General features: G+C 43.6%; 1 protein-coding gene across 5 annotated transcripts in view; it reads left to right on the top strand.

The window, feature by feature from the left end:
- GAS7 (growth arrest specific 7) overlaps window positions 1-26,556 on the top strand; it is a 158,109-nt gene extending 131,553 nt beyond the window's left edge. For 3 of the 5 annotated variants that reach the window (XM_040436067.1, XM_040436065.1, XM_040436064.1), the window contains 9 exons: window positions 3,147-3,236; window positions 9,130-9,245; window positions 9,945-10,019; window positions 18,514-18,592; window positions 18,763-18,891; window positions 20,251-20,374; window positions 23,383-23,462; window positions 25,393-25,491; window positions 25,575-26,556. In XM_040436067.1, the coding sequence (XP_040292001.1) occupies window positions 3,147-3,236; window positions 9,130-9,245; window positions 9,945-10,019; window positions 18,514-18,592; window positions 18,763-18,891; window positions 20,251-20,374; window positions 23,383-23,462; window positions 25,393-25,491; window positions 25,575-25,688 (906 nt within the window). In that variant the 3' untranslated portion in view covers window positions 25,689-26,556. The remainder of the gene's footprint in view (window positions 1-3,146; window positions 3,237-9,129; window positions 9,246-9,944; window positions 10,020-18,513; window positions 18,593-18,762; window positions 18,892-20,250; window positions 20,375-23,382; window positions 23,463-25,392; window positions 25,492-25,574) is intronic. The other 2 variants (XM_040436063.1, XM_040436062.1) reach the window with 1 other exon arrangement.
- The last annotated feature ends 288 nt before the right edge of the window (window positions 26,557-26,844 follow it).

The raw sequence follows: 26,844 nt of genomic DNA, 5'->3' as shown, positions 1-26,844 counted from the left end.
AGGATTCGATATACAGCTCAGCAGACTGTATCACACAGGGTAGGATTAGATACACAGCTCAGCAGACAGTATCACACAGGATAGGATTAGATACACAGCTCAGCAGACAGTATCACACAGGGTAGGATTAGATACACAGCTCAGCAGACAGTATCACACAGGGTAGGATTAGATACACAGCTCAGCAGACAGTATCACACAGGATAGGATTAGATACACAGCTCAGCAGACTGTATCACACAGGGTAGGATTAGATACACAGCTCAGCAGACTGTATCACACACGATGGGTTTAGATACAGGACTGTGTTTCTGGTATGTTTTTCAGTAGAGCTGAGACACGTGTTTGCTGATGGTCGGCGGTCAGGATATGTATGTACACTTTGGGTCTCGTCCCCTGCTCCCTGCATGTTACTCTGTCGGGGGAGGGGTACGGTGAGAATTAGAAAATAAGGGCTCATGCACACGACCATATATATTTTGTGGTCCGCAAAACACAGAACCGCAAAAAATACGGATGACAGCCGTCTGCATTCCGTATTTTGCGGAACGGAAGAGCTGGCCCCTAATAGAACAGTACAATCCTTGTCCGTAATGCGGACAATAATAGGACGTGTTCTATTCTTTTGCGGAAATACGGACATATGGAAACGGAATGCACACGGGGTAACTTCAGTTTTTTTTTTTTTTTTTGCAAACCCATTGAAATTATTGGTTCTGCATGCGGTCCACAAAAAAAACAGAACAGACACTGAAAGAAAATACGTTCATGTGCATGAGCTCTAAGAAAGAGTTATTTCGGTAATGGCGGACATCCTGAGGTCTAGTAAAAAAATGCGATGTGTTGTGTCCTGGAAGAAGCTTCAGATGAAGGCTTGTAGAGCAGGGCGGCTGTAGATGAGGGGCCTTCTGCTGGGTCTTTGAGAAGACTTGATGACTTTGGTGGGATCTGTGAGCCGCTAGAGTGAACCCTCCATTACGATATAGCTCCATACTCAGAATATGGTTTGTAATGGTTTGGAGAAGATGATGGTGAAGGCGTGCGAGTATCTGACAGCACCATCATCAAGATCAAATCTAAAAGAGTCCGTTTTGGAGTAAACATCCTCAGTATCACATTAGTCGCCTCTCACGGATCACTCCTATTTCACAGGTCCTCAGTGGTGCCATTCTTCATGGACAGCTGACCATTCCTAGCCTCTAGCTTTTGGATCAGATCAGAGACGGGGGTAAACCTGCAGATCATTACAGATGCTTGTAGATCTTAGCCAGGGCTCTCATCTCTAGATCTTCCAGTTGTCTCCTGGTGATCTCTTTTAGGACATCAGCCTTATGTTCCTGACTTTTCTTGCTCGGCTCTTTCACGACTTGGACAGACTCGTCTGTCTCCCCTTTTTTGAATGTGTATTCTTCTCAAAGTAGTCTTCTTAGAGCGTTTATTTAGAAAATTCTCCTAATGTCCTTGGTGTTCTGAATTGGTGGCATAGACTCCGACTCAGGACTTGTCCTTAGGTATCTCAGGAACTTCAGGTGGATGGAGCGTTTTCTGTTCTCCAGGTTGGTGATAGGTTCACCGATTATGTATTCTGCTGACTCCCTGTGATCTCTCAGGTGGTCATCACACAGAGAAGTTCCTATAGGTGTGTGAACTCAGTGAGAAAAAAGCAATTGTGTTCTCCAATTGCTTTGATTTAGCAAAGCAAAGCTGTTCTGCAATGTCACACAGTGTCAGGTTGTTCTTGAACTCCTCTCTATATCCCACCTCTTTTTGTTTATGACCTCCATGTCATGTTCTTGAGGGAGAAATTCAAAAACATTTATGGATGTAAAAAAAAAAGTTGAATTTTTGATATCCTCAACTCTGTGATACTCACATCATTCGCATCACTAATCCATGTAAAGCTGTATTACCAGGACCTGATGAAGGGTGTGCAAATCTTGAAAGGTTGAAGATGTTTTGTCCTACAGAATATTACTTCTATAACATCCAAAAGACACATATATACCTTGTGTACCTCTGTAGGTCAGAAAGAAAGACCCTTATAGTAGAGAACAAAATGTCCCCTTCTCCTGGTGCAGGCCGTAAGTTTGCTGTATCTAACCCCCTAAGAACCACAACTTATTGGAGATCAGAATCTCTGACTGTTTCCACCAACCAACCTGTCAGCAATGATCTTCCTTTAATCAAGGAAATTACTGACCTACAAAATCTGACCTCCTTATTGGGTCAACCACTTTTCAGGCCCTTAAGTAGAGCAATATCACTGTATCCCATCCATGCAGAGTAAACCTGACCATCTCATGTATGCAAAAATAAGCTGTATCCAGTATGCTCAACAGCATTGACCATGAAGGACCTCTTCTGAACCCATGTCCTTGGGTTAAAGGCCTCAAAATTATCCTGACTGCCCTTTCTCAAAACATCTCTCAACCAGAGGTCATACATGAACTTCTACCCAAAGAAGACACCGAGAGCTACCAAGATCCATTGTCTATTCTACCCAAATCCTACTGAGTCCTATTAGTAAATGTGGACACCATGACCCATGGAGCAGTTTCTGGCTTCCATTAACCTACCTATGAGCAAGAAGGATGAAATTGGTCTCCTCTCTATTGGCCCCATAGCTGCCTCGGTGCTCTCATTTCGACTTGTTGATCACGACCTCAATCTATATAAATGTTGTCTAAATGAAGTTGGTCTCTCCATGAAGGGTTCACACTACAGCTCATTTTCTCCACTAGTCTCTGACCTTTTCCTCTGTATCTCAATGGGAACCATCAAACTCTTCTAATTGTGTTTAAAGTGCCAGATTGGTTTCTTAGGATCCTTCTATGTGGAGAGACAATTGGTTTTCTTGAAAATAGTCCAAGATAAATTCACATTAATAAGGTGAAGCTCCAAAGAGCTCTTGTTACATGGGGTTAAAGAATAGAATGCGAGAACTACAGGCACAAATGACAACCAGAGATGTGACCAATGATGAGCTCCATGAAACCGCCATCATGGACACTAGGAGGACTCACTAATCACTGTCGGCCATTTGTATTGTATACAATGATTTATCTATGAGCTAGGAAATAATTGAAATGACGCAAACATTTAAAAAAAATTACAATATTGGAATATGATGTTTTTGTCTCCTACAGATAAACTGTGTGACGTTCCCCCACCCTGACACCATGCCGGAGCAGCAACTGCTGAAGCCCGGAGAGTGGAGCTACTGCGATTATTTCTGGGCAAGTCCTTCGACTTCTTGTATATAGTGATATGGACCATGCTGGTATAACCTGGGCATCTCCTGTATATAATTATATATGTACAGCTGGTATAAGTTATACATCTTCTTGTATACAGTGATATGGACCATGCTGGTATAACCTGGGTATCTCCTGTATATAATTATATATGTACAGCTGGTATAAGTTATACATCTTCTTGTATATAGTGATATGGACCATGCTGGTATAACCTGGGTATCTCCTGTATATAATTATATATGTACAGCTGGTATAAGTTATACATCTTCTTGTATATAGTGATATGGAGCATGCTGGTATAACCTGGGCATCTCCTGTATATAATTATATATGTACAGCTGGTATAAGTTATACATCTTCTTGTATACAGTGATATGGACCATGCTGGTATAACCTGGGTATCTCCTGTATATAATTATATATGTACAGCTGGTATAAGTTATACATCTTCTTGTATATAGTGATATGGACCATGCTGGTATAACCTGGGCATCTCCTGTATATAATTATATATGTACAGCTGGTATAAGTTATACATCTTCTTGTATATAGTGATATGGACCATGCTGGTATAACCTGGGCATCTCCTGTATATAATTATATATGTACAGCTGGTATAAGTTATACATCTTCTTGTATATAGTGATATGGAGCATGCTGGTATAACCTGGGTATCTCCTGTATATAATTATATATGTACAGCTGGTATAAGTTATACATCTTCTTGTATATAGTGATATGGAGCATGCTGGTATAACCTGGGTATCTCCTGTATATAATTATATATGTACAGCTGGTATAAGTTATACATCTTCTTGTATATAGTGATATGGACCATGCTGGTATAACCTGGGCATCTCCTGTATATAATTATATATGTACGGCTGGTATAAGTTATACATCTTCTTGTATATAGTGATATGGAGCATGCTGGTATAACCTGGGCATCTCCTGTATATAATCATATATGTACAGCTGGTATAAGTTATACATCTTCTTGTATATAGTGATATGGAGCATGCTGGTATAACCTGGGTATCTCCTGTATATAATTATATATGTACAGCTGGTATAAGTTATACATCTTCTTGTATATAGTGATATGGACCATGCTGGTATAACCTGGGCATCTCCTGTATATAATTATATATGTACAGCTGGTATAAGTTATACATCTTCTTGTATATAGTGATATGGAGCATGCTGGTATAACCTGGGTATCTCCTGTATATAATTATATATGTACAGCTGGTATAAGTTATACACCTTATTGTATATAGTGATATGGAGCATGCTGGTATAACCTGGGCATCTCCTGTATATAATTATATATGTACGGCTGGTATAAGTTATACATCTTCTTGTATATAGTGATATGGACCATGCTGGTATAACCTGGGTATCTCCTGTATATAATTATATATGTACAGCTGGTATAAGTTATACATCTTCTTGTATATAGTGATATAGAGCATGCTGGTATAACCTGGGCATCTCCTGTATATAATCATATATGTACAGCTGGTATAAGTTATACATCTTCTTGTATATAGTGATATGGAGCATGCTGGTATAACCTGGGTATCTCCTGTATATAATTATATATGTACAGCTGGTATAAGTTATACATCTTCTTGTATATAGTGATATGGAGCATGCTGGTATAACCTGGGCATCTCCTGTATATAATTATATATGTACAGCTGGTATAAGTTATACATCTTCTTGTATATAGTGATATGGACCATGCTGGTATAACCTGGGTATCTCCTGTATATAATTATATATGTACAGCTGGTATAAGTTATACATCTTCTTGTATATAGTGATATGGACCATGCTGGTATAACCTGGGCATCTCCTGTATATAATTATATATGTACAGCTGGTATAAGTTATACATCTTCTTGTATACATTGATATTTAGCATTCTGGTATAACCTGGGCATCTCCTGTATATAATGATATATGTACAGCTGGTATAAGTTATACATCTTCTTGTATATAGTGATATGGACCATGCTGGTATAACCTGGGCATCTCCTGTATATAATGATATATGTACAGCTGGTATAAGTTATACATCTTCTTGTATATAGTGATATGGAGCATGCTGGTATAACCTGGGCATCTCCTGTATATAATTATATATGTACAGCTGGTATAAGTTATACATCTTCTTGTATATAGTGATATGGAGCATGCTGGTATAACCTGGGCATCTCCTGTATATAATTATATATGTACAGCTGGTATAAGTTATACATCTTCTTGTATATAATGATATGGAGCATGCTGGTATAACCTGGGTATCTCCTGTAAATAATTATATATGTATAGCTGGTATAAGTTATACATCTTCTTGTATACAGTGATATGGACCATGCTGGTATAACCTGGGCATCTCCTGTATATAATTATATATGTACAGCTGGTATAACCTGAGTATCTCCCGTATATAATTATATATGTACAGCTGGTATAAGTTATACATCTTCTTGTATATAGTGATATGGAGCATGTTGGTTTAACCTGGGTATCTCCTGTATATAATTATATATGTACAGCTGGTATAAGTTAAACATCTTCTTGTATATAGTGATATGGAGCATGCTGGTATAACCTGGGCATCTCCTGTATATAATTATATATGTACAGCTGGTATAAGTTATACATCTTCTCGTATACAGTGATATGGACCATGCTGGTATAACCTGGGCATCTCCTGTATATAATTATATATGTACAGCTGGTATGTTATACATCTTCTTGTATATAGTGATATGGACCATGCTGGTATAACCTGGGTATCTCCTGTATATAATTATATATGTACAGCTGGTATAAGTTATACATCTCCTTGTATATAGTGATATGGACCATGCTGGTATAACCTGGGTATCTCCTGTATATAATTATATATGTACAGCTGGTATAAGTTATACATCTTCTTGTATATAGTGATATGGAGCATGCTGGTATAACCTGGGCATCTCCTGTATATAATATGTTTCTTATGTCTGTTCAGATATTATTACACAGGAGTTCTATATAATGGATCAGTCCTTTAACCTTGTAATAATGTCACTTTTTACTCCTTCTTTGTGTCGGCTTCTTATCATCCTCTGCCATGTGACAGTTCTTTCCCCTGAGACTCCTTCCTCAGGCTCCGCTGTCCTGCTCCTGCTGCATACTAATGATTGGCAGGTGCTAGTGGCTGCTCTGTGCTCCCAGCTGTCAATAGTGATCACTGTGTGTAAGTCTGACAGGTCGGCGCTCACTATAGTTTTGAGATGGACTGGGAATACAGGCAAACACTTCTGTACCAGAGGCAGTAATATAGTAGTTATATTCTTGTACATAGGAGGCAGTATTATAGTAGATATATTCTTGTACTTAGGAGGCAGTATTATAGTAGTTATATTCTTGTACATAGGAGCAGTATTATAGTAGTTATATTCTTGTACATAGGAGCAGTATTATAGTAGTTATATTCTTGTACATAGGAGCAGTATTATAGTAGTTATATTCTTGTACATAGGAGCAGTATTATAGTAGTTATATTCTTGTACATAGGAGACAGTATTATAGTAGTTATATTCTTGTACATAGAAGGCAGTATTATAGTACTTATATTCTTGTACATAGGAGGCAGTATTATAGTAGTTATATTCTTGTACATAGGAGGCAGTATTATAGTAGTTATATTCTTGTACATAGGAGCAGTATTATAGTAGTTATATTCCTGTACATAGGAGCAGTATTACAGTAGTTATATTCTTGTACATAGGAGCAGTATTATAGTAGTTATATTCTTGTACATAAGAGCAGTATTATAGTAGTTATATTCTTGTACATAGGGGCAGTATTATAGTAGTGATATTCTTGTACATAGGAGCAGTATTATAGTAGTTATATTCTTGTTCATAGGGGCAGTATTATAGTAGTTATATTCTTGTACATAGGAGCAGTATTATAGCAGTTATATTCTTGTACATAGAAGGCAGTATTATAGCAGTTATATTCTTGAACATAGGAGCAGTATTATAGTAGTTATATTCTTGTACATAGGAGGCAGTATTATAGTAGTTATATTCTTGTACATAGAAGGCAGTATTATAGTAGATGTATTCTTGTACATAGGAGCAGTATTATAGTAGTTGTATTCTTGTACATAGGAGGCAGTATTATAGTAGTTATATTCTTGTACATAGGAGCAGTATTATAGTAGTTATATTCTTGTACATAGGAGCAGTATTATAGGAGTTATATTCTTGTACATAGGAGCAGTATTATAGTAGTTATATTCTTGTACATAGGAGCAGTATTATAGTAGTTATATTCTTGTACATAGGAGGCAGTATTATAGTATTTATATTCTTGTACATAGGAGGCAGTATTATAGTAGTTATATTCTTGTACATAGGAGGCAGTATTATAGTAGTTATATTCTTGTACATAGGAGGCAGTATTATAGTAGTTATATTCTTGTACATAGGAGCAGTATTATAGTAGTTATATTCCTGTACATAGGAGCAGTATTACAGTAGTTATATTCTTGTACATAGGAGCAGTATTATAGTAGTTATATTCTTGTACATAAGAGCAGTATTATAGTAGTTATATTCTTGTACATAGGGGCAGTATTATAGTAGTGATATTCTTGTACATAGGAGCAGTATTATAGTAGTTATATTCTTGTTCATAGGGGCAGTATTATAGTAGTTATATTCTTGTACATAGGAGCAGTATTATAGCAGTTATATTCTTGTACATAGAAGGCAGTATTATAGCAGTTATATTCTTGAACATAGGAGCAGTATTATAGTAGTTATATTCTTGTACATAGGAGGCAGTATTATAGTAGTTATATTCTTGTACATAGAAGGCAGTATTATAGTAGATGTATTCTTGTACATAGGAGCAGTATTATAGTAGTTGTATTCTTGTACATAGGAGGCAGTATTATAGTAGTTATATTCTTGTACATAGGAGCAGTATTATAGTAGTTATATTCTTGTACATAGGAGCAGTATTATAGGAGTTATATTCTTGTACATAGGAGCAGTATTATAGTAGTTATATTCTTGTACATAGGAGCAGTATTATAGTAGTTATATTCTTGTACATAGGAGCAGTATTATAGTAGTTATATTCTTGTACATAGGAGCAGTATTATAGTAGTTATATTCTTGTACATAGGAGCAGTATTATAGTAGTTATATTCTTGTACATAGGAGGCAGTATTATAGTAGTTATATTCTTGTATATAGGAGCAGTATTATAGTAGTTATATTCTTGTACATAGGAGGCAGTATTATAGTAGTTATAATCTTGTACATAGGAGGCAGTATTATAGTAGTTATAATCTTGTACATAGGAGGCAGTATTATAGTAGTTATATTCTTGTTTATAATAGGCAGTGTTAGGCCCCTTGCAGACGAGCGTGTCCAGATTAGGTCCGGATGTGTTGCGTCTGTGATCAGTGAAAATCGTGCGAGTAGCTACGCAATTCCAGTCTGTTTTGTCTGCGTTTGCGTACCGATGTTCAGTTTTTATCGCGCGGGTACAATGCGTTTTGCACGCGCGTGATAAAAAACTGACTGTGATACCCAGACCCAAACCCGGACTTCTTCACTGAAGTTCAGGTTAGGTTATCTGTATATTTTATTATTTTCCCTTATACCATTGTTATAAGGGAAAATAATGGAATTCTTAATACAGAAGGCTTACTAAAATGTGGCTTTAAGGGTTGTGTGTGTGTGTGTGTATATATATATTCTTGTACACAGGAACAGGACTGTATAACATTTAGAATTGATTTGCAGAATTTCAGATAATTCATTTATTCATTCGGATTCTTGTTTTATAGGCAGATAAAAAAGATCCACAAGGAAACAGCTCGGTGACCGGATTTGAAGAACTCCTCCAGAAACAGCTTAAAGGAAAACAAATGCAGAAGGAGATGGCAGAATTCATCCGTGAACGGTATTCATGATCTTCTTCTCTTCTCCTAATAACCGCTGCCCTTTCCCCCTGGACTTTAACCTAATTCCATCACACTGAAACTCTAAAGGAAAACTCTGCAGACTTTCTTGGCGTATTATAATTGTGAATATTCATGAGAAGGGGGTGGAGCCAGTTGTCAGGTGGTGCCGCCTCATCCTCCGTGTGGAGGGGAGATTCAGATCAATGGTTTATGGACCTTGGTGGGTACTATATCTCCTTGGGGAGAGTGCCTTGAGGAGTCTTGTAGGGTCGGCAATTCTCCACTGGAGATATGGGGGGGCCCCAGAACAGTTATCAGATTAACGTCTCTAAGGGCCAGTAGATGTCACACTTTCTATCCAGACACCATGCTTGGCCTGTGGAGAGGGGAGCACTGAATAGGTATAGGGCGTAGTCGGAGTTAAGCAGGGGTGGGGCTTCCTCTGCTTCTGGGCCCTAGGGCAGCCGTTTGGACCCGTTCTTGCTCAGTTTTTATTAATCCAGTGGTAAAACATAGAAGACTGTATCCTGATTTTTCCATAGTTAGTTTGGACTCCACGATCCATGTTCTGTAACCAGAGCACCAGAACACCCCCTGTCTCTTGGCTCCTCCCTTAGCCTTCTATTCAGTCGCAGCCCATTAAAGGGATTCTCCAGAAAATACCTTTTATTTCACTTTTTCTGTAATTTACTTCTCAGGATCAAGATTGAGGAAGAATATGCCAAAAATTTGGCAAAACTGTCCCAGAATTCTCTGGCGTCACAAGAGGAAGGGTGAGTCGTCTGCAGATCATTACATTGTCCTACAATCATCTGCATACTGAACGTTTAACATCCAGAAATCAGAGAATTAACCGAAAAGAGGGCGGAGTTGTGACTACTTCACTGGGGAAAAAAAATCTTTCCATTAATAACAAAGTCAGGTGTAGTATAAGGTGTGTGGATCTCATGTCTGATCACATGTCATTATATCAGTGATGTCATCAGCAGGGGGCGGGGCTGTGACTACCTCTCAGACAGGATATACAGGCAGGTTGTCAGCAGTAATAGATGAATAGATGTTCCTGTAGTATAAGGTGTGTGGATCTCATGTCTGATCACATGTCATTATATCAGTGATGTCATCAGCAGGGGGCGGGGCTGTGACAACCTCTCAGACAGGATATACAGGCAGGTTGTCAGCAGTAATAGATGAATAGATGTTCCTGTAGTATAAGGAGTGTGCATCTCATGTCTGATCACATGTCATTATATCAGTGATGTCATCAGCAGGGGGCGGGGCTGTGACTACCTCTCAGACATGACATACAGGCAGGTTGTCAGCAGTAATAGATGAATAGATGTTCCTGTAGTATAAGGAGTGTGGATCTCATGTCTGATCACATGTCATTATATCAGTGATGTCATCAGCAGTGGGCGGGGCTGTGACAACCTCTCAGACATGATATACAGGCAGGTTGTCAGCAGTAATAGATGAATAGATGTTCCTGTAGTATAAGGAGTGTGGATCTCATGTCTGATCACATGTCATTATATCAGTGATGTCATCAGCAGTGGGCGGGGCTGTGACTACCTCTCAGACAGGATATACAGGCAGGTTGTCAGCAGTAATAGATGAATAGATGTTCCTGTAGTATAAGGAGTGTGGATCTCATGTCTGATCACATGTCATTATATCAGTGATGTCATCAGCAGGGGGCGGGGCTGTGACTACCTCTCAGACAGGATATACAGGCAGGTTGTCAGCAGTAATAGATGAATAGATGTTCCTGTAGTATAAGGTGTGTGGATCCCATGTCTGATCACATGTCATTATATCAGTGATGTCATCAGCGGGGGCGGGGCTGTGACAACCTCTCAGACATGATATACAGGCAGGTTGTCAGCAGTAATAGATGAATAGATGTTCCTGTAGTATAAGGTGTGTGGATCCCATGTCTGATCACATGTCATTATATCAGTGATGTCATCAGCAGGGGGCGGGGCTGTGACTACCTCTCAGACATGACATACAGGCAGGTTGTCAGCAGTAATAGATGAATAGATGTTCCTGTAGTATAAGGAGTGTGGATCCCATGTCTGATCACATGTCATTATATCAGTGATGTCATCAGCAGGGGGCGGGGCTGTGACAACCTCTCAGACATGATATACAGGCAGGTTGTCAGCAGTAATAGATGTTCCTGTAGTATAAGGAGTGTGGATCTCATGTCTGATCACATGTCATTATATCAGTGATGTCATCAGCAGGGGGCGGGGCTGTGACAACCTCTCAGACAGGATATACAGGCAGGTTGTCAGCAGTAATAGATGAATAGATGTTCCTGTAGTATAAGGAGTGTGGATCTCATGTCTGATCACATGTCATTATATCAGTGATGTCATCAGCAGGGGGCGGGGCTGTGACAACCTGTCAGACATGATATACAGGCAGGTTGTCAGCAGTAATAGATGAATAGATGTTCCTGTAGTATAAGGTGTGTGGATCTCATGTCTGATCACATGTCATTATATCAGTGATGTCATCAGCAGGGGGGCGGGGCTGTGACTACCTCTCAGACAGGATATACAGGCAGGTTGTCAGCAGTAATAGATGAATAGATGTTCCTGTAGTATAAGGTGTGTGGATCTCATGTCTGATCACATGTCATTATATCAGTGATGTCATCAGCAGGGGGCGGGGCTGTGACTACCTCTCAGACAGGATATACAGGCAGGTTGTCAGCAGTAATAGATGAATAGATGTTCCTGTAGTATAAGGTGTGTGGATCCCATGTCTGATCACATGTCATTATATCAGTGATGTCATCAGCAGGGGGCGGGGCTGTGACTACCTCTCAGACATGATATACAGGCAGGTTGTCAGCAGTAATAGATGTTCCTGTAGTATAAGGTGTGTGGATCTCATGTCTGATCACATGTCATTATATCAGTGATGTCATCAGCAGGGGGCGGGGCTGTGACAACCTCTCAGACAGGATATACAGGCAGGTTGTCAGCAGTAATAGATGAATAGATGTTCCTGTAGTATAAGGAGTGTGGATCTCATGTCTGATCACATGTCATTATATCAGTGATGTCATCAGCAGGAGGCGGGGCTGTGACTACCTCTCAGACAGGATATACAGGCAGGTTGTCAGCAGTAATAGATGAATAGATGTTCCTGTAGTATAAGGAGTGTGGATCTCATGTCTGATCACATATCATTATATCAGTGATGTCATCAGCAGGGGGCGGGGCTGTGACTACCTCTCATACAGGATATACAGGCAGGTTGTCAGCAGTAATAGATGTTACTCTAGTATAAGGTGTGGGGGTCTCTTGGACATGTAATCAGGTTATACTTGATCCTGTGCTTTTTCTCCCACAGAACTACACTTTGTTGCTGTGCTTTTTCATTGGTTCCTGCAGCTAGGTGGCGCTCTTGCCTGTCAGTAGTTCATACGATCAGATTGTGGGTATACTCATAGACCTCATCTTTCTGGGAGATCTCTCATCTTTCATGAAGACGCTGCCTTCACACCAGTGACGTCTCTGCTGCAGCCTCATGTTTGTAAATGTCAGTGCGTTCCTGTAGAGCTGCAGGTGTAATCCTGTCAGCGGGGGCAGCGCTTGGTCTTGTACTGTACATGGGGGGGGTGGGTCCTCTGGTTTATGGTATCTATGGCATACGTTATTTTTCTTATATAGCTGTATTTCTTGTCCTGCACCGCCCTCTAGTGGCCGCCCTGTGTGATTACAACGCCATTCACCACACTGCGGCCACTTGTTTCGTTAAGCCGCATGTGGTCTCACTACATAATTCTTTTGTGACACTCCATGAATAATTCCTTTTACCAGAACAGGGGATCAGAGAAAGATAAAGAACGCGACCCGGGGAGTTATCCCTGAGAACACAATGCGAAAGTGATCGCATGATTATGTAGAAGCAAAGGCGGCTGGAAGGAGCCAATAACCCTTTGTAGTACGGAATTCGAGGATTTTTACAAGCACCATCTTTCAAATTCAGGGGTGATTTGCTAATAAATTAAAGGGGAACTAAAATAATTATTGGCTAGAAGTCTCGCTGGTAAATATTGCTTGGCTCAGATGGTGCCCATGAGGGTATCGTCAATTGCTCAGTCATCCAAAAGGTACAAAAACGCGGTAAATGTGAATAGATAGTTCTGGTTGCACATATTTCTATCCCACATCCCATGGCAAAGCATTTTATGAAAAGCATTTAACAAGCTGAGTAATCATAAAGGTTTGCCTCATTGGACTAGCACACCATATAATAACAGCAGCACCAGGCACAGTTCATGGGGGTATGACACACTATACAGCACCAGACATAGTTCATGGGGATATGACACACTATACAGCACCAGACATAGTTCATGGGGATATGACACACTATACAGCACCAGGCACAGTTCATGGGGATATGACACACTATACAGCACCGGGCACAGTTCATGGGCATATGACACACTATACAGCACCAGGCATAGTTCATGGGGATATGACACACTATACAGCACCGGGCACAGTTCATGGGGATATGACACACTATACAGCACCGGGCACAGTTCATGGGGATATGACACACTATACAGCACCGGGCACAGTTCATGGGGATATGACACACTATACAGCACCAGGCATAGTTCATGGGGATATGACACACTATACAGCACCAGGCACAGTTCATGGGGATATGACACACTATACAGCACCGGGCACAGTTCATGGGGATATGACACACTATACAGCACCGGGCACAGTTCATGGGGATATGACACACTATACAGCACCAGGCACAGTTCATGGGGATATGACACACTATACAGCACCGGGCACAGTTCATGGGGATATGACACACTATACAGCACCGGGCACAGTTCATGGGGATATGACACACTATACAGCACCGGGCACAGTTGATGGGGCTATGACACACTATACAGCACCAGGCACAGTTGATGGGGCTATGACACACTATACAGCACCAGGCACAGTTGATGGGGCTATGACACACTATACAGCACCAGGCACAGTTCATGGGGATATGACACACTATACAGAACCAGGCACAGTTGATGGGGCTATGACACACTATACAGCACCAGGCACAGTTCATGGGGATATGACACACTATATAATAGCACCAGGTATATTTCATGGTGGTACGGCACACTATAGTTTTGGAAGCATCTGACATGTGTTTTCTTCTTTTTTATATATATATATAATATTTATTTATTTTTTAATATTTTTTTAATCTATACAGCTCCAGTACGGAAGATTTCAGTCTTTCATACTGGAGCAGTGAATGGACAAAAAATAACTCAGTACCTATCCCTGGTGGTGCAGAGATCTACGTCCAGTGGTTTTATGAACAGTCCGGTGGATTAGGGTTAAGTAATATACCAGGGATCAAGTGTTCATATAAATAGACTGATGGTATAGAGGTTTAGTAACGGCGTCCAGTGGTCTTGTTAAGTCTGATGGTATAGGGGTTCAATAATGTACCTGGGATGAAGTGGTAGCGGAGAAGTCCAGCACTCTTAAAGCAAGAGTAAAATCTATCACAGGAAAGTTAGGAAAGCATAGCATCAAACTGATGACGCGTTTCAACCTGTGGAACACTTCGGATTGATGCTATGGTTTTTGTAACTTTCCTGTGATGGGTTTTATTCCTGCTTAAATAAAGACTCCAAGTTTCTGGATGCTGGACTTCTCCGCTACTTACCTTGCTGTTTGTTCTGCACGTCCCGGCATTCAGCTGTGGGTGAGCTGGGGGTTTGCTTCATTCGGATCAAGTGGTGTTATATAAACAGTCCAGTAGTTTATAGGTTTAGTAATAACCTCCTGTGTGCAGTGGTTTTATAAGTCCAGTAGAAGTTCAATAATATCCCTGGTGTCTAGTGGTCTCACAAATAGTCTGGTGGTATAGAGATTTAGTAATATCCCTGGTGTCCAGTGGGCTCACAAATAGTCTGGTGGTATAGAGATTTAGTAATATCCCTGGTGTCCAGTGGTCTCACAAATAGTCTGGTGGTATAGGGGTTCAATAGTATACCTGGGATCACATGGACCTATAAACAGTGTAGCGGTTTAGTTATACCCCTGGTGTCCAGTGGTTTTATGAGCCCAATTAAGTAATATCCCTGGTGTCCAGTGACTGGTGGTATAGGACTTGGTGTGATATGGTCTTATACAGTTTGGTAGTGTAGAGGTTTAGTAATATCCCTGGTGTCAAGTGCTTTTATCTAATCTTCAGTGGTATAGTGGTCTAATAATATACCGGTGTCTTGAGGTATCCCTAATTTCTAGTGATTTAACAATTCCCTGGTATTCAGTCATTATTTCTGTTAATTTAGTGGCTGAATAATAATATAATATCCCTGGTGTCTAGTGGTATCGCTGGTGGTATTAATAAATCCATATACTATTAATGTCTCATGCACATTAACCCTGATGTTTAGGGACTTTATAATATTAATGTCTTGGGTTGAATTCTATCCCTAGTGTTTATAAGCGTAATATCCCTGGTGGTTTAGTGATCTAGTAATATTCCCGGAGGTCTGATAATATGCCTGATATATATAGGGGCATAATATAGAAGTCTTGTCATCTAATAAGATCCCTGGTGTCTAGTGGTATTTAATATCACAGGTGATACAGGGTACTAGTAACTAGTAATTGCATCAGTTAGTGCTATAGTACTTAATATACCTAATGTCTATTGGTCTGATAATATCCCTGGTGTCTAGTGGCCTCGTAATGTTCCTGGTGTGTAGAGGTCTAATAATATTCCAGTAATCTGATAATATCCTTGATGTCTGTTAATATCCCTCATGTCTAGTGGTCTGATGATATCCCTGATTTCTGGGGGGCTGATAATATCCCTAATGTCTGGGGGGGCTGATGATGTCCCTGGTGTCTGGTGCTGTGATGGATGTCCCTGGTGTCTGGTGCTCTGACGATGTCCCTGGTGTCTGGTGCTCTGATGGGAGTCCCTGGTGTCTGGTGCTCTGATGGATGTCCCTGGTGTCTGGTGCTCTGATGGGTGTCCCTGGTGTCTGGTGCACTGATGGATGTCCCTGGTGTCTGGTGCTGTGGTGGATGTCCCTGGTGTCTGGTGCTCTGATGGATGTCCCTGGTGTCTGGTGCTCTGATGGGTGTCCCCGGTGTCTGGTGCTCTGACGATGTCCCCGGTGTCTGGTGCTCTGACGATGTCCCTGGTGTCTGGTGCTCTGATGGATGTCCCCGGTGTCTGGTGCTGTGGTGGATGTCCCTGGTGTCTGGTGCTCTGATGGATGTCCCTGGTGTCTGGTGCTCTGATGGGTGTCCCCGGTGTCTGGTGCTCTGACGATGTCCCCGGTGTCTGGTGCTCTGACGATGTCCCTGGTGTCTGGTGCTCTGATGGATGTCCCCGGTGTCTGGTGCTCTGATGGGTGTCTGGTGCTCTGATGGATGTCCCCGGTGTCTGGTGCTCTGATGGGTGTCTGGTGCTCTGACGATGTCTCTGGTGTCTGGTGCTCTGACGATGTCTCTGGTGTCTGGTGCTCTGACGATGTCCCTGGTGTCTGGTGCTCTGACGATGTCCCCGGTGTCTGGTGCTCTGATGGATGTCCCTGGTGTCTGGTGCTCTGATGGATGTCCCTGCTGTCTGGTGCTCTGACGATGTCCCCGGTGTCTGGTGCTCTGACGATGTCCCCGGTGTCTGGTGCTCTGATGGATGTCCCCGGTGTCTGGTGCTCTGATGGATGTCCCTGGTATCTGGTGCTCTGATGGATGTCCCCGGTGTCTGGTGCTCTGACGATGTCCCCGGTGTCTGGTGCTCTGACGATGTCCCCGGTGTCTGGTGCTCTGATGGATGTCCCCGGTGTCTGGTGCTCTGATGGATGTCCCCGGTGTCTGGTGCTCTGATGGATGTCCCCGGTGTCTGGTGCTCTGATGGATGTCCCTGGTGTCTGGTGCTCTGATGGATGTCCCTGGTGTCTGGTGCTCTGATGGATGTCCCTGGTGTCTGGTGCTCTGACGATGTCCCCGGTGTCTGGTGCTCTGACGATGTCCCTGGTGTCTGGTGCTCTGATGGGTGTCCCTGGTGTCTGGTGCTCTGACGATGTCCCCGGTGTCTGGTGCTCTGACGATGTCCCCGGTGTCTGGTGCTCTGATGGATGTCCCCGGTGTCTGGTGCTCTGATGGATGTCCCCGGTGTCTGGTGCTCTGACGATGTCCCCGGTGTCTGGTGCTCTGACGATGTCCCCGGTGTCTGGTGCTCTGACGATGTGTCTGGTGCTCTGACGATGTGTCTGGTGCTCTGACGATGTGTCTGGTGCTCTGACGATGTCCCTGGTGTCTGGTGCTCTGACGATGTCCCTGGTGTCTGGTGCTCTGACGATGTCCCTGGTGTCTGGTGCTCTGACGATGTCCCTGGTGTCTGGTGCTCTGACGATGTCCCTGGTGTCTGGTGCTCTGACGATGTCTCTGGTGTCTGGTGCTCTGACGATGTCCCTGGTGTCTGGAGCTCTGATATCTGCCCTATGTACAGTTCTCATCCAGTTCGACACTTGTGGTACAGCAGGACATGGAGTGGGGGTTAACCATATTACCGGGATGTGTATCCTGGTTACGGTGCACGTCTCCTGCGTCCTCTCTCCCCCTTGATGTCTGCACGGGGCTGAATTTATTGAGGTCTCTGAGTTAATAGTCCCATAATTCAGCAGATTGGGCACCTCCAAACCCTAATCTATTATTAATGGGGCAGATTTGGAGCCAGCAGGCCTCCTCCATATTCACAAAGCTGCTGTGCCCGAGGCGACGGGTCTGGAGATGCCTCCCAGAACGGCACCCACCACCTTCACCTGAGCGATAAATCCAGTGGCGATTACTAATCCTGCAGCCAACGGCACTCGGGGGGTTACGGTGGATTACACGGTTTCTTAAAGGGACCTGCTCCACATTTATTAGGAGAAGCATGCTCACCATGGACCTCAGCTGAGCTCCCTCCCATGGGTTACACCTTGCCTTTTACTCTAGTTACATCCAGAGCTGCTGCATTCTTAGCTGTGGTTTTTCTTGTAAAGCAAACGTAGCAATATGACTACAGATGTAAAATAATATAAAATGTAACATAAATGTAATTATAGTGTAATAAAACGTAATAAAATATACCGTAATATAGTGTGATATAATATGTATAATGAGCTCAATGCTATAATTTACTGTGAAAGGTAATGCAGTATAAAGTCATGTAATACGATTTTGTGTTCGCCAGGACCCTGGGGGAATCTTGGGCCCAAGTCAAGAAAAGTCTCGCAGACGAAGCCGAAGTTCATCTCAAATTTTCCTCGAAGGTAAGAAAATACTGTGCAATTTCTACATTGTACGTGGTGAGGTATGTGGTGACTCGAGGGCAGTTCTGTGGTCCCCCCAGCTGGGCCCCAGGCCCTCACTACGGGGTCTAGGATATCAGGACTGACGTGAATGTATCTGCGGGTCACCAACTCCCATCATCTCCTCATAGCTACAGAGTGAAGTGGAGAAACCCCTGCTGAACTTCAGAGAGAACTTCAAGAAGGACATGAAGAAGTTCGACCACCACATAGCGGACTTACGGAAGCAGCTCGGCAGCCGATACGCCTCTGTAGAGAAGGTGACTCCTCAATCACAGGGGGCGGGGCTGTGACAACCTCTCAGACAGGATATACAGGCAGGTTGTCAGCAGTAATAGATGAATAGATGTTCCTGTAGTATAAGGAGTGTGGATCTCATGTCTGATCACATGTCATTATATCAGTGATGTCATCAGCAGGGGGCGGGGCTGTGACTACCTCTCAGACATGATATACAGGCAGGTTGTCAGCAGTAATAGATGGATAGATGTTCCTGTAGTATAAGGTGTGTGGATCCCATGTCTGATCACATGTCATTATATCAGTGATGTCATCAGCAGGGGGCGGGGCTGTGACTACCTCTCAGACAGGATATACAGGCAGGTTGTCAGCAGTAATAGATGAATAGATGTTCCTGTAGTATAAGGTGTGTGGATCTCATGTCTGATCACATGTCATTATATCAGTGATGTCATCAGCAGGAGGCGGGGCTGTGACAACCTCTCAGACAGGATATACAGGCAGGTTGTCAGCAGTAATAGATGTTCCTGTAGTATAAGGTGTGTGGATCTCATGTCTGATCACATGTCATTATATCAGTGATGTCATCAGCAGGGGGCGGGGCTGTGACTACCTCTCAGACAGGATATACAGGCAGGTTGTCAGCAGTAATAGATGAATAGATGTTCCTGTAGTATAAGGTGTGTGGATCTCATGTCTGATCACATGTCATTATATCAGTGATGTCATCAGCAGGGGGCGGGGCTGTGACTACCTCTCAGACAGGATATACAGGCAGGTTGTCAGCAGTAATAGATGAATAGATGTTCCTGTAGTATAAGGTGTGTGGATCTCATGTCTGATCACATGTCATTATATCAGTGATGTCATCAGCAGGGGGCGGGGCTGTGACAACCTCTCAGACAGGATATACAGGCAGGTTGTCAGCAGTAATAGATGAATAGATGTTCCTGTAGTATAAGGAGTGTGGATCTCATGTCTGATCACATGTCATTATATCAGTGATGTCATCAGCAGGGGGCGGGGCTGTGACTACCTCTCAGACAGGATATACAGGCAGGTTGTCAGCAGTAATAGATGAATAGATGTTCCTGTAGTATAAGGTGTGTGGATCCCATGTCTGATCACATGTTATTATATCAGTGATGTCATCAGCAGGGGGCGGGGCTGTGACTACCTCTCAGACATGATATACAGGCAGGTTGTCAGCAGTAATAGATGAATAGATGTTCCTGTAGTATAAGGGGGTTAGATCAGATGTCAACAGGTAACCCAGTAATAAGGGTATTCTGTAATTAAGATAGAGTTCCCCTTTAAGCCCCGCCCTTTTCCTCCCATCAGTACTGTAACCTCCTGCTTTGTGTTCCCCTCCTCTTCAGGCTCGGAAAGCTTTGGCCGAGAGACAGAAAGATCTGGAAGTGAAAACGCAGCAACTGGAAATAAAACTGAGCAACAAGACTGAAGAAGACATTAAGAAAGCACGGAGGAAGTCGACACAAGCAGGTGAGTGGCATGCCTCGAGTGCTGCTGTGACCTCACCAACCCCTGTCCCCACCTGTCGCCCAGCAGTGATCGAGTCCGGGCCGAGCTCTTGCCCACATATTGGGGCCCCTCCATTGTGTACCCCGGTAGATAAGGTCTAGGCAGTCTAATAGACCCTGGAAGTGCGTGTCCACATCGTCCTCCCCACGTCACCGCCCGCACCTTCTACATCATCTCTTCTCTCCTGACACAAATTCAATATATAATTCTATGTGATTCTGCCGCAAGCGGCCCACAGCGTGATATCTCAGGATATCTCCAGCAGCAGCGGCTCACAGAGCGAACGCAACGCATCCTCGCTCCGTGTCCGCACAAGAGCTTCTACTGAGGAACTTCATGGATCATCAGTCATCCTCTGTCACCAGTCACAACTCACTGGCATCATCCATGGTCATCATTATCCAACATCCACTGTCATCATCAATGGTCATCATTATCCAGCATCCACTGTCATCATCCATGGTCATCATTATCCAGCATCCACTGTAATCATCCATGGTCATCATTATCCAACATCCACTGTCATCATCCATGGTCATCATTATCCAACATCCACTGTCATCATCAATGGTCATCATTATCCAGCATCCACTGTCATCATCCATGGTCATCATTATCCAGCATCCACTGTCATCATCCATGGTCATCATTATCCAACATCCACTGTCATAAGGGGCGTAGCTATAGTGGAAGCAGCTGCTATAGGGCCCAAACTTAGAAGGGGCCCACACAGGAGGACTAAAAGATTTTGTTATGTCCCACTCAACAGTATTATACAATGACAGTATATACAGTGACACGACATACAGAATATACATGTAGGAAACTGACGGAGCTACTGCCGGGCCTGATCTATGAGAACTATCTTGACTGGCGGCAAGAGTGAGGGTGGCATGGGAGGAGGGGGTTGCTGGGGGGCGCAGTCAGTTCTAGATACACCGTTATTAATCTATCATCACTAATCATCATCCATCAAGTGCAGTACAGCAGCACCAAGTACCACAATGCCGCATAGCATACCTCCCCAGCAGCACCAAGCAAACACCACAGCGCAGCACAACATACCTCCCCGGCAGTGCAAAACACCACAACATACCTCCACAGCAGTGCCAAGCAAACACCACAGTGCAGCACACCATACCTCCCCGGCCGTGCCAAACACCACAGTGCAGCACACAATACCTCCCCGGCCGTGCCAAACATCACAGCGCAGCACAATATACCTCCACAGCAGTGCCAAACACCACAGCGCAGCACAACATACCTCCCCGGCAGTGCAAAACACCACAACATACCTCCACAGCAGTGCCAAGCAAACACAACAGTGCAGCACACCATACCTCCCCGGCCGTGCCAAACACCACAGTGCAGCACAACATACCTCCACAGCAGTGCTAAACACCACAGCGCAGCACAACATACCTCCACAGCAGTGCCAAACACAACAGTGCAGCACACCATACCTCCTCAGCCGTGCCAAACACCACAGTGCAGCAAAACATACTTTCCCTGCAGTGCCAAACACCACAGTGCAGTACAACATACCTCCACAGCAGTGCCAAACACCACAGCGCAGCACAACATACCTCCACAGCAGTGCCAAACACCACAGCGCAGCACAACATACTTTCCCTGCAGTGCCAAACACCACAGTGCAGTACAACATACCTCCACAGCAGTGCCACACACCACAGTGCAGCACAACATACCTCCACAGCAGTGCCAAACACCACAGTGCAGTACAACATACCTCCACAGCAGTGCCAAACACCACAGTGCAGTACAACATACCTCCACAGCAGTGCCAAACACCACAGTGCAGTACAACATACCTCCACAGCAGTGCCAAACACCACAGCGCAGCACAACATACCTCCACAGCAGTGCCAAACACCACAGCGCAGCACAACATACCTCCCCGGCAGTGCAAAACACGACAACATACCTCCACAGCAGTGCCAAGCAAACACAACAGTGCAGCACACCATACCTCCCCGGCCGTGCCAAACACAACAGTGCAGCACACCATACCTCCCCGGCCGTGCCAAACACCACAGTGCAGCACAACATACCTCCACAGCAGTGCAAAACACGACAACATACCTCCACAGCAGTGCCAAGCAAACACAACAGTGCAGCACACCATACCTCCTCAGCCGTGCCAAACACAACAGTGCAGCACACCATACCTCCTCAGCCGTGCCAAACACCACAGTGCAGCACACCATACCTCCCCGGCCGTGCCAAACACCACAGTGCAGCACAACATACCTCCACAGCAGCGCCAAACAAATCACAGGGCAGCACAAACTCCTCCCATCCCCCCCCACCACCCCATCTCGAATCAAGGAGGAGGAGGCACAGGACAAGGCAGTGCTTCACTTGATCCCTGTGCAGCACCGCTGCTGGTAATGCTCTGCTTCTGGGCACAGTGTTGTCCAGGATTAGAAAATCATGGCTGCTTTCTTCCAAAAACAGCACCACACCGTGTGACACCTGTCCACATGGAACTACCCACATACTGGTGTCCGTATTACAGGGCCTATATAATAGTGTCCATCACAGTACCTTACATATGACGCTGGCCATACACATTCAGTAGCGGTCCACCTCTCGTGACTCCCTCCTGGCTTTCCCATACGTTGGCTCAGTCGAGTGTGTGACCTATGGGGAGAGCAAATTAAGCCACAGCCCGATACTTCTGGACACGGCTGAACTCCAGGGAAGACAAAAGTATCTGGCGAGAATATTCATTGCACCCATCACATCATCTGTCAGAGCAGAGTCAGAAGCTCCCCACACACTAGACTGGTGGCCTGGCCTGCTGGTCATGCTCAGGGGACATAAGACTAATGTTTATGGGAACCTTTACAGTGCCTATATAATAGCAGCGGCCACCTTCCTCTTTGTTTGGAGATTTTCCATTATTGTGCCTCAACATCTGAATTTTCGCTATCATCTTTCTCCAGGAGATGACCTCATGAAATGTGTGGACCTCTACAACCAAGCACAATCCAAGTGGTTTGAGGAGATGGTGACAACCACCTTGGTAAGTGTCCAGTCTCAGCTTCAGGAACCTTCCACTGTCCTCAGGTCTTTTATGTGCTACCATCATTCTTCTGGAGGGAGCACAGATTTTATATTTTCCTGGGAGGAGCTGTCTTAGAACCGCCAATCATACAAGTCCTGATCAAAAGTTTAAGACCCCTTGAAAAATGGCAAAAAATCTTATTTTACATTGTTGGATCTTAACAAGGTTCCAAGTAGAGCTTCAACATGCAACAAGAAGAAATGGGAGGGAGACTAAACATTTTTTCAGCATTCAATTAATTGAAAATAACGATTAAACTGAAACAAGCTGTTTTTCAGCTGATCCAAATTTTAGGACCACATGCCTTTAAAAGGCCAAATCTGTGCAAAGATGTGGATTCATTGTCATTTTCTGTCAGGTAGTCGCACGTTGTGATGGCAAAGGCAAAAAAAACTCTCCCTTTTTGAACGTGGTCGGGTTGTTGAGCTGCATAAGCAGGGTCTCTCACAGCGCGCTATCGCTGCTGAGGTGGGACGCAGTAAGACAGTCATTTGGAATTTCTTAAATGATCCTGAGGGTTATGGAACAAAAAAGTCAAGTGGAAGACCCAAAAAAATTTCATCAGCACTGAGCCGGAGGATCCAACTGGCTGTCCGTCAAGACACTGGACGATCCTCGACCCAAATTAAGGCCCTTACTGGTGCCGACTGCAGCCCCATAACCATCAGTTACGGCATCTGAGACTGAAGGGCTTCAAAAACAAAAATGTCTTCAAAGACCTCGTCTCCTTGAACGTCACAGAACTGCTCGTTTGGACTTTGCAAGAGAGCACCAAACATGGGACATTCAAAGGTGGAAGAAAGTTTTATTCTCTGATGAGAAAAAATGTAACCTTGATGGTTTCCAACGTTACTGGCATGACAAGCAGATCCCACCTGAGATGTTTTCTACACGCCACAGTGGAGGGGGCGCCATAATGGTCTGGGGGGCTTTTTCCTTCAGTGGAACAATGGAGCTTCAGGAAGTGCAGGGGCGTCAAACGGCCGCTGGCTATGTCCAGATGTTGCAGAGAGCATTCGTCATGACTGAAGGCCCTCGTCTGTGTGGTAACGACTGGGGGTTTCAACAGGACAACGCTACAGTACACAATGCCCGCAGGACAAGGGACTTCTTCCAGGAGAATAACATCCCTCTTTTGGCCCATCCTGCGTGTTACCCTGATCTAAATCCAATTGAAAACCTTTTGGGATGGATGGCAAGGGAAGTTTACAAAAATGGCCAACAGTTCCACCCAGTAGATGGCCTTCATGCGGCCGTCTTCACCACTTGGAGAAATGTTCCCACTCGCCTCATGGAAACGCTTGCATCAAGCATGCCGAAACAAATTTTTGAAGTGATCAACAATAACGGCGGAGCTACTCATTACTGAGTTCATGTTTGGAAGATGGATTTCTGTTTTGGGTGGGTTTAGTTTTTTTTGGAGGTGTGGTCCTAAAAACTTTTGATCAGCTGAAAAACAGCCTGTTTCAGTTTATTCATTGTTTTCATTAAATTGAATGCTCAAAAAATGTTCTGTCTCCCTCCCATTTCTTCTTGTTGCATGTTGAAGCTCTGCTTGGAACCTTGTTAAGATCCAGCCATGCTAAATAGGATTTTTTGCCATTTTTCAAGTGGTCTTAAACTTTTGATCAGGACTGTATCTCCTCTTCAATTTCTGAAATGTTTTTATAGGTTTCTCAAGGATCCTTCTGATGACACTAGGGCAGGGAGTGTTCTGTGTGGACCCAGGTTGAGAAGCTCTTCTCCTAGGAAGTCATAAGTTGAGACAGTCATGAGATATGAGTTTAGCATTTTCAAACCCCCTCGTGGGGCATTACTTCAGATCTCCCTAATGATAGTTGGACAGGTCATGGATGGGTTACATCTTGTGTGTTTTTATGTCCTGCAGGAACTGGAGAGACTGGAAGTTGAGCGGGTGGAGATGATCCGTCAGCACCTCTGTCAGTACACACAACTACGGCACGAAACAGACATGTTCAACCAAAGCGTAAGTACCAGACATCTCCTCGGTGCATGACCCCAAGAATACAAAACTATTGGGTAACCTGCATGTTTGCTCCATTCCTGCAGACGGTGGAACCCGTGGACCAGCTGCTCCAGAAAGTCGATCCTGCCAAAGACAGGGAATTATGGGTGAAAGAGCACAAGACGGGCGACATCCGGCCCATTGACATGGACATATAGACTGTTTTTGATGTATTTTTGCCAATTCCTAGGTTTGGAGAGTTCTTTATATGGCTGCCACTCCGGGGACATTCTACATTGCTGTAAAGTATACAAGGTCATTCCTTGCTGTGCTAAAAAAAATCTATATTTTTTGGAACATGGGACACTGGGATTTGTCTGTTCGTGGTTCCATGAATGCAGAGTTGACTGGCCTCATGTGTTGTTTCACACGTGGTGCCAACCAGCTTGGCTTCTTGGCAGAGGACGTCATAAAGCTTGTGCCACACTGGATATTGCTGCATAAATACTGCATAATACCAGTACATGTATAAAATAACGTAAAGTAACAGAAACACTATATACATAAAACTATATGAATTATTTTTTTTACAGAGAGATGGCCCCCAGGGTGACACCTCAAATTTAGGGCATCCATAAAACAGGTACAATGACACCCACATCATCTCCCTCACTCTTGGACGAGAAAGGTCACATGATACCAAGACATTTGGGAAATGGTGACATTAAAACAATGTACTAAATTATGTTAGGCAAAGCAGCTACAAAGACCATGTCCCCTCGGTGCCACCTTGTGGTCGATTACTATGAAAAAATAAAGCTCTGTAAAACTTTATGGTTAATTTTCCAGTGGCTATAACTGATGTTTCAGCAGAACTTTCCCCCATTCCACCTCCTCGACTCATCAGGTTCATATGATTCCCCCATATTATGGCTACCTGTGTAAATTCTCACCCCTCCTTTCCTATGTATTATAGCAGATTTCTAAGGCCTGACCTCTGCCCCAGTCTGACGCCCGCTCCTCCCCCACACGCCTTTCACCCCTCTTTGTACAGATCTAATGTAAAAGACAAACATTTTTCAGATTCTATGAAACTAATTTAATTGGATGAAGCGGAGAATTGTGTCCGTTGATTCATGTTTGTGTAAAGTTGTGATGTCATTAAAAGTTTTCAGAATGAGAAATTATCGACAAAAGCAAAAAATGTAAAAAAAAAAATGAACGGAGGAGATTCCCGCTGTATATCCAGAGTTCTAATAAATCATCTATAAAACCAAGTCTGACTCATCAGTCTTATTTGTCATCGAGCGTCCAGAGAAGGGGTACTGTGCAATATATACAGTTGCAAGAAAAAGTATGTGAACCCTTTGTAAG

This window comes from Bufo bufo, chromosome 6 (assembly GCF_905171765.1).
Source record: "Bufo bufo chromosome 6, aBufBuf1.1, whole genome shotgun sequence".
NCBI classification, from domain to species: domain Eukaryota; kingdom Metazoa; phylum Chordata; class Amphibia; order Anura; family Bufonidae; genus Bufo; species Bufo bufo.
The sequence above is the reverse complement of the archived record's forward strand: the minus strand, read 5'-3'. Positions and strand labels throughout refer to the sequence as shown.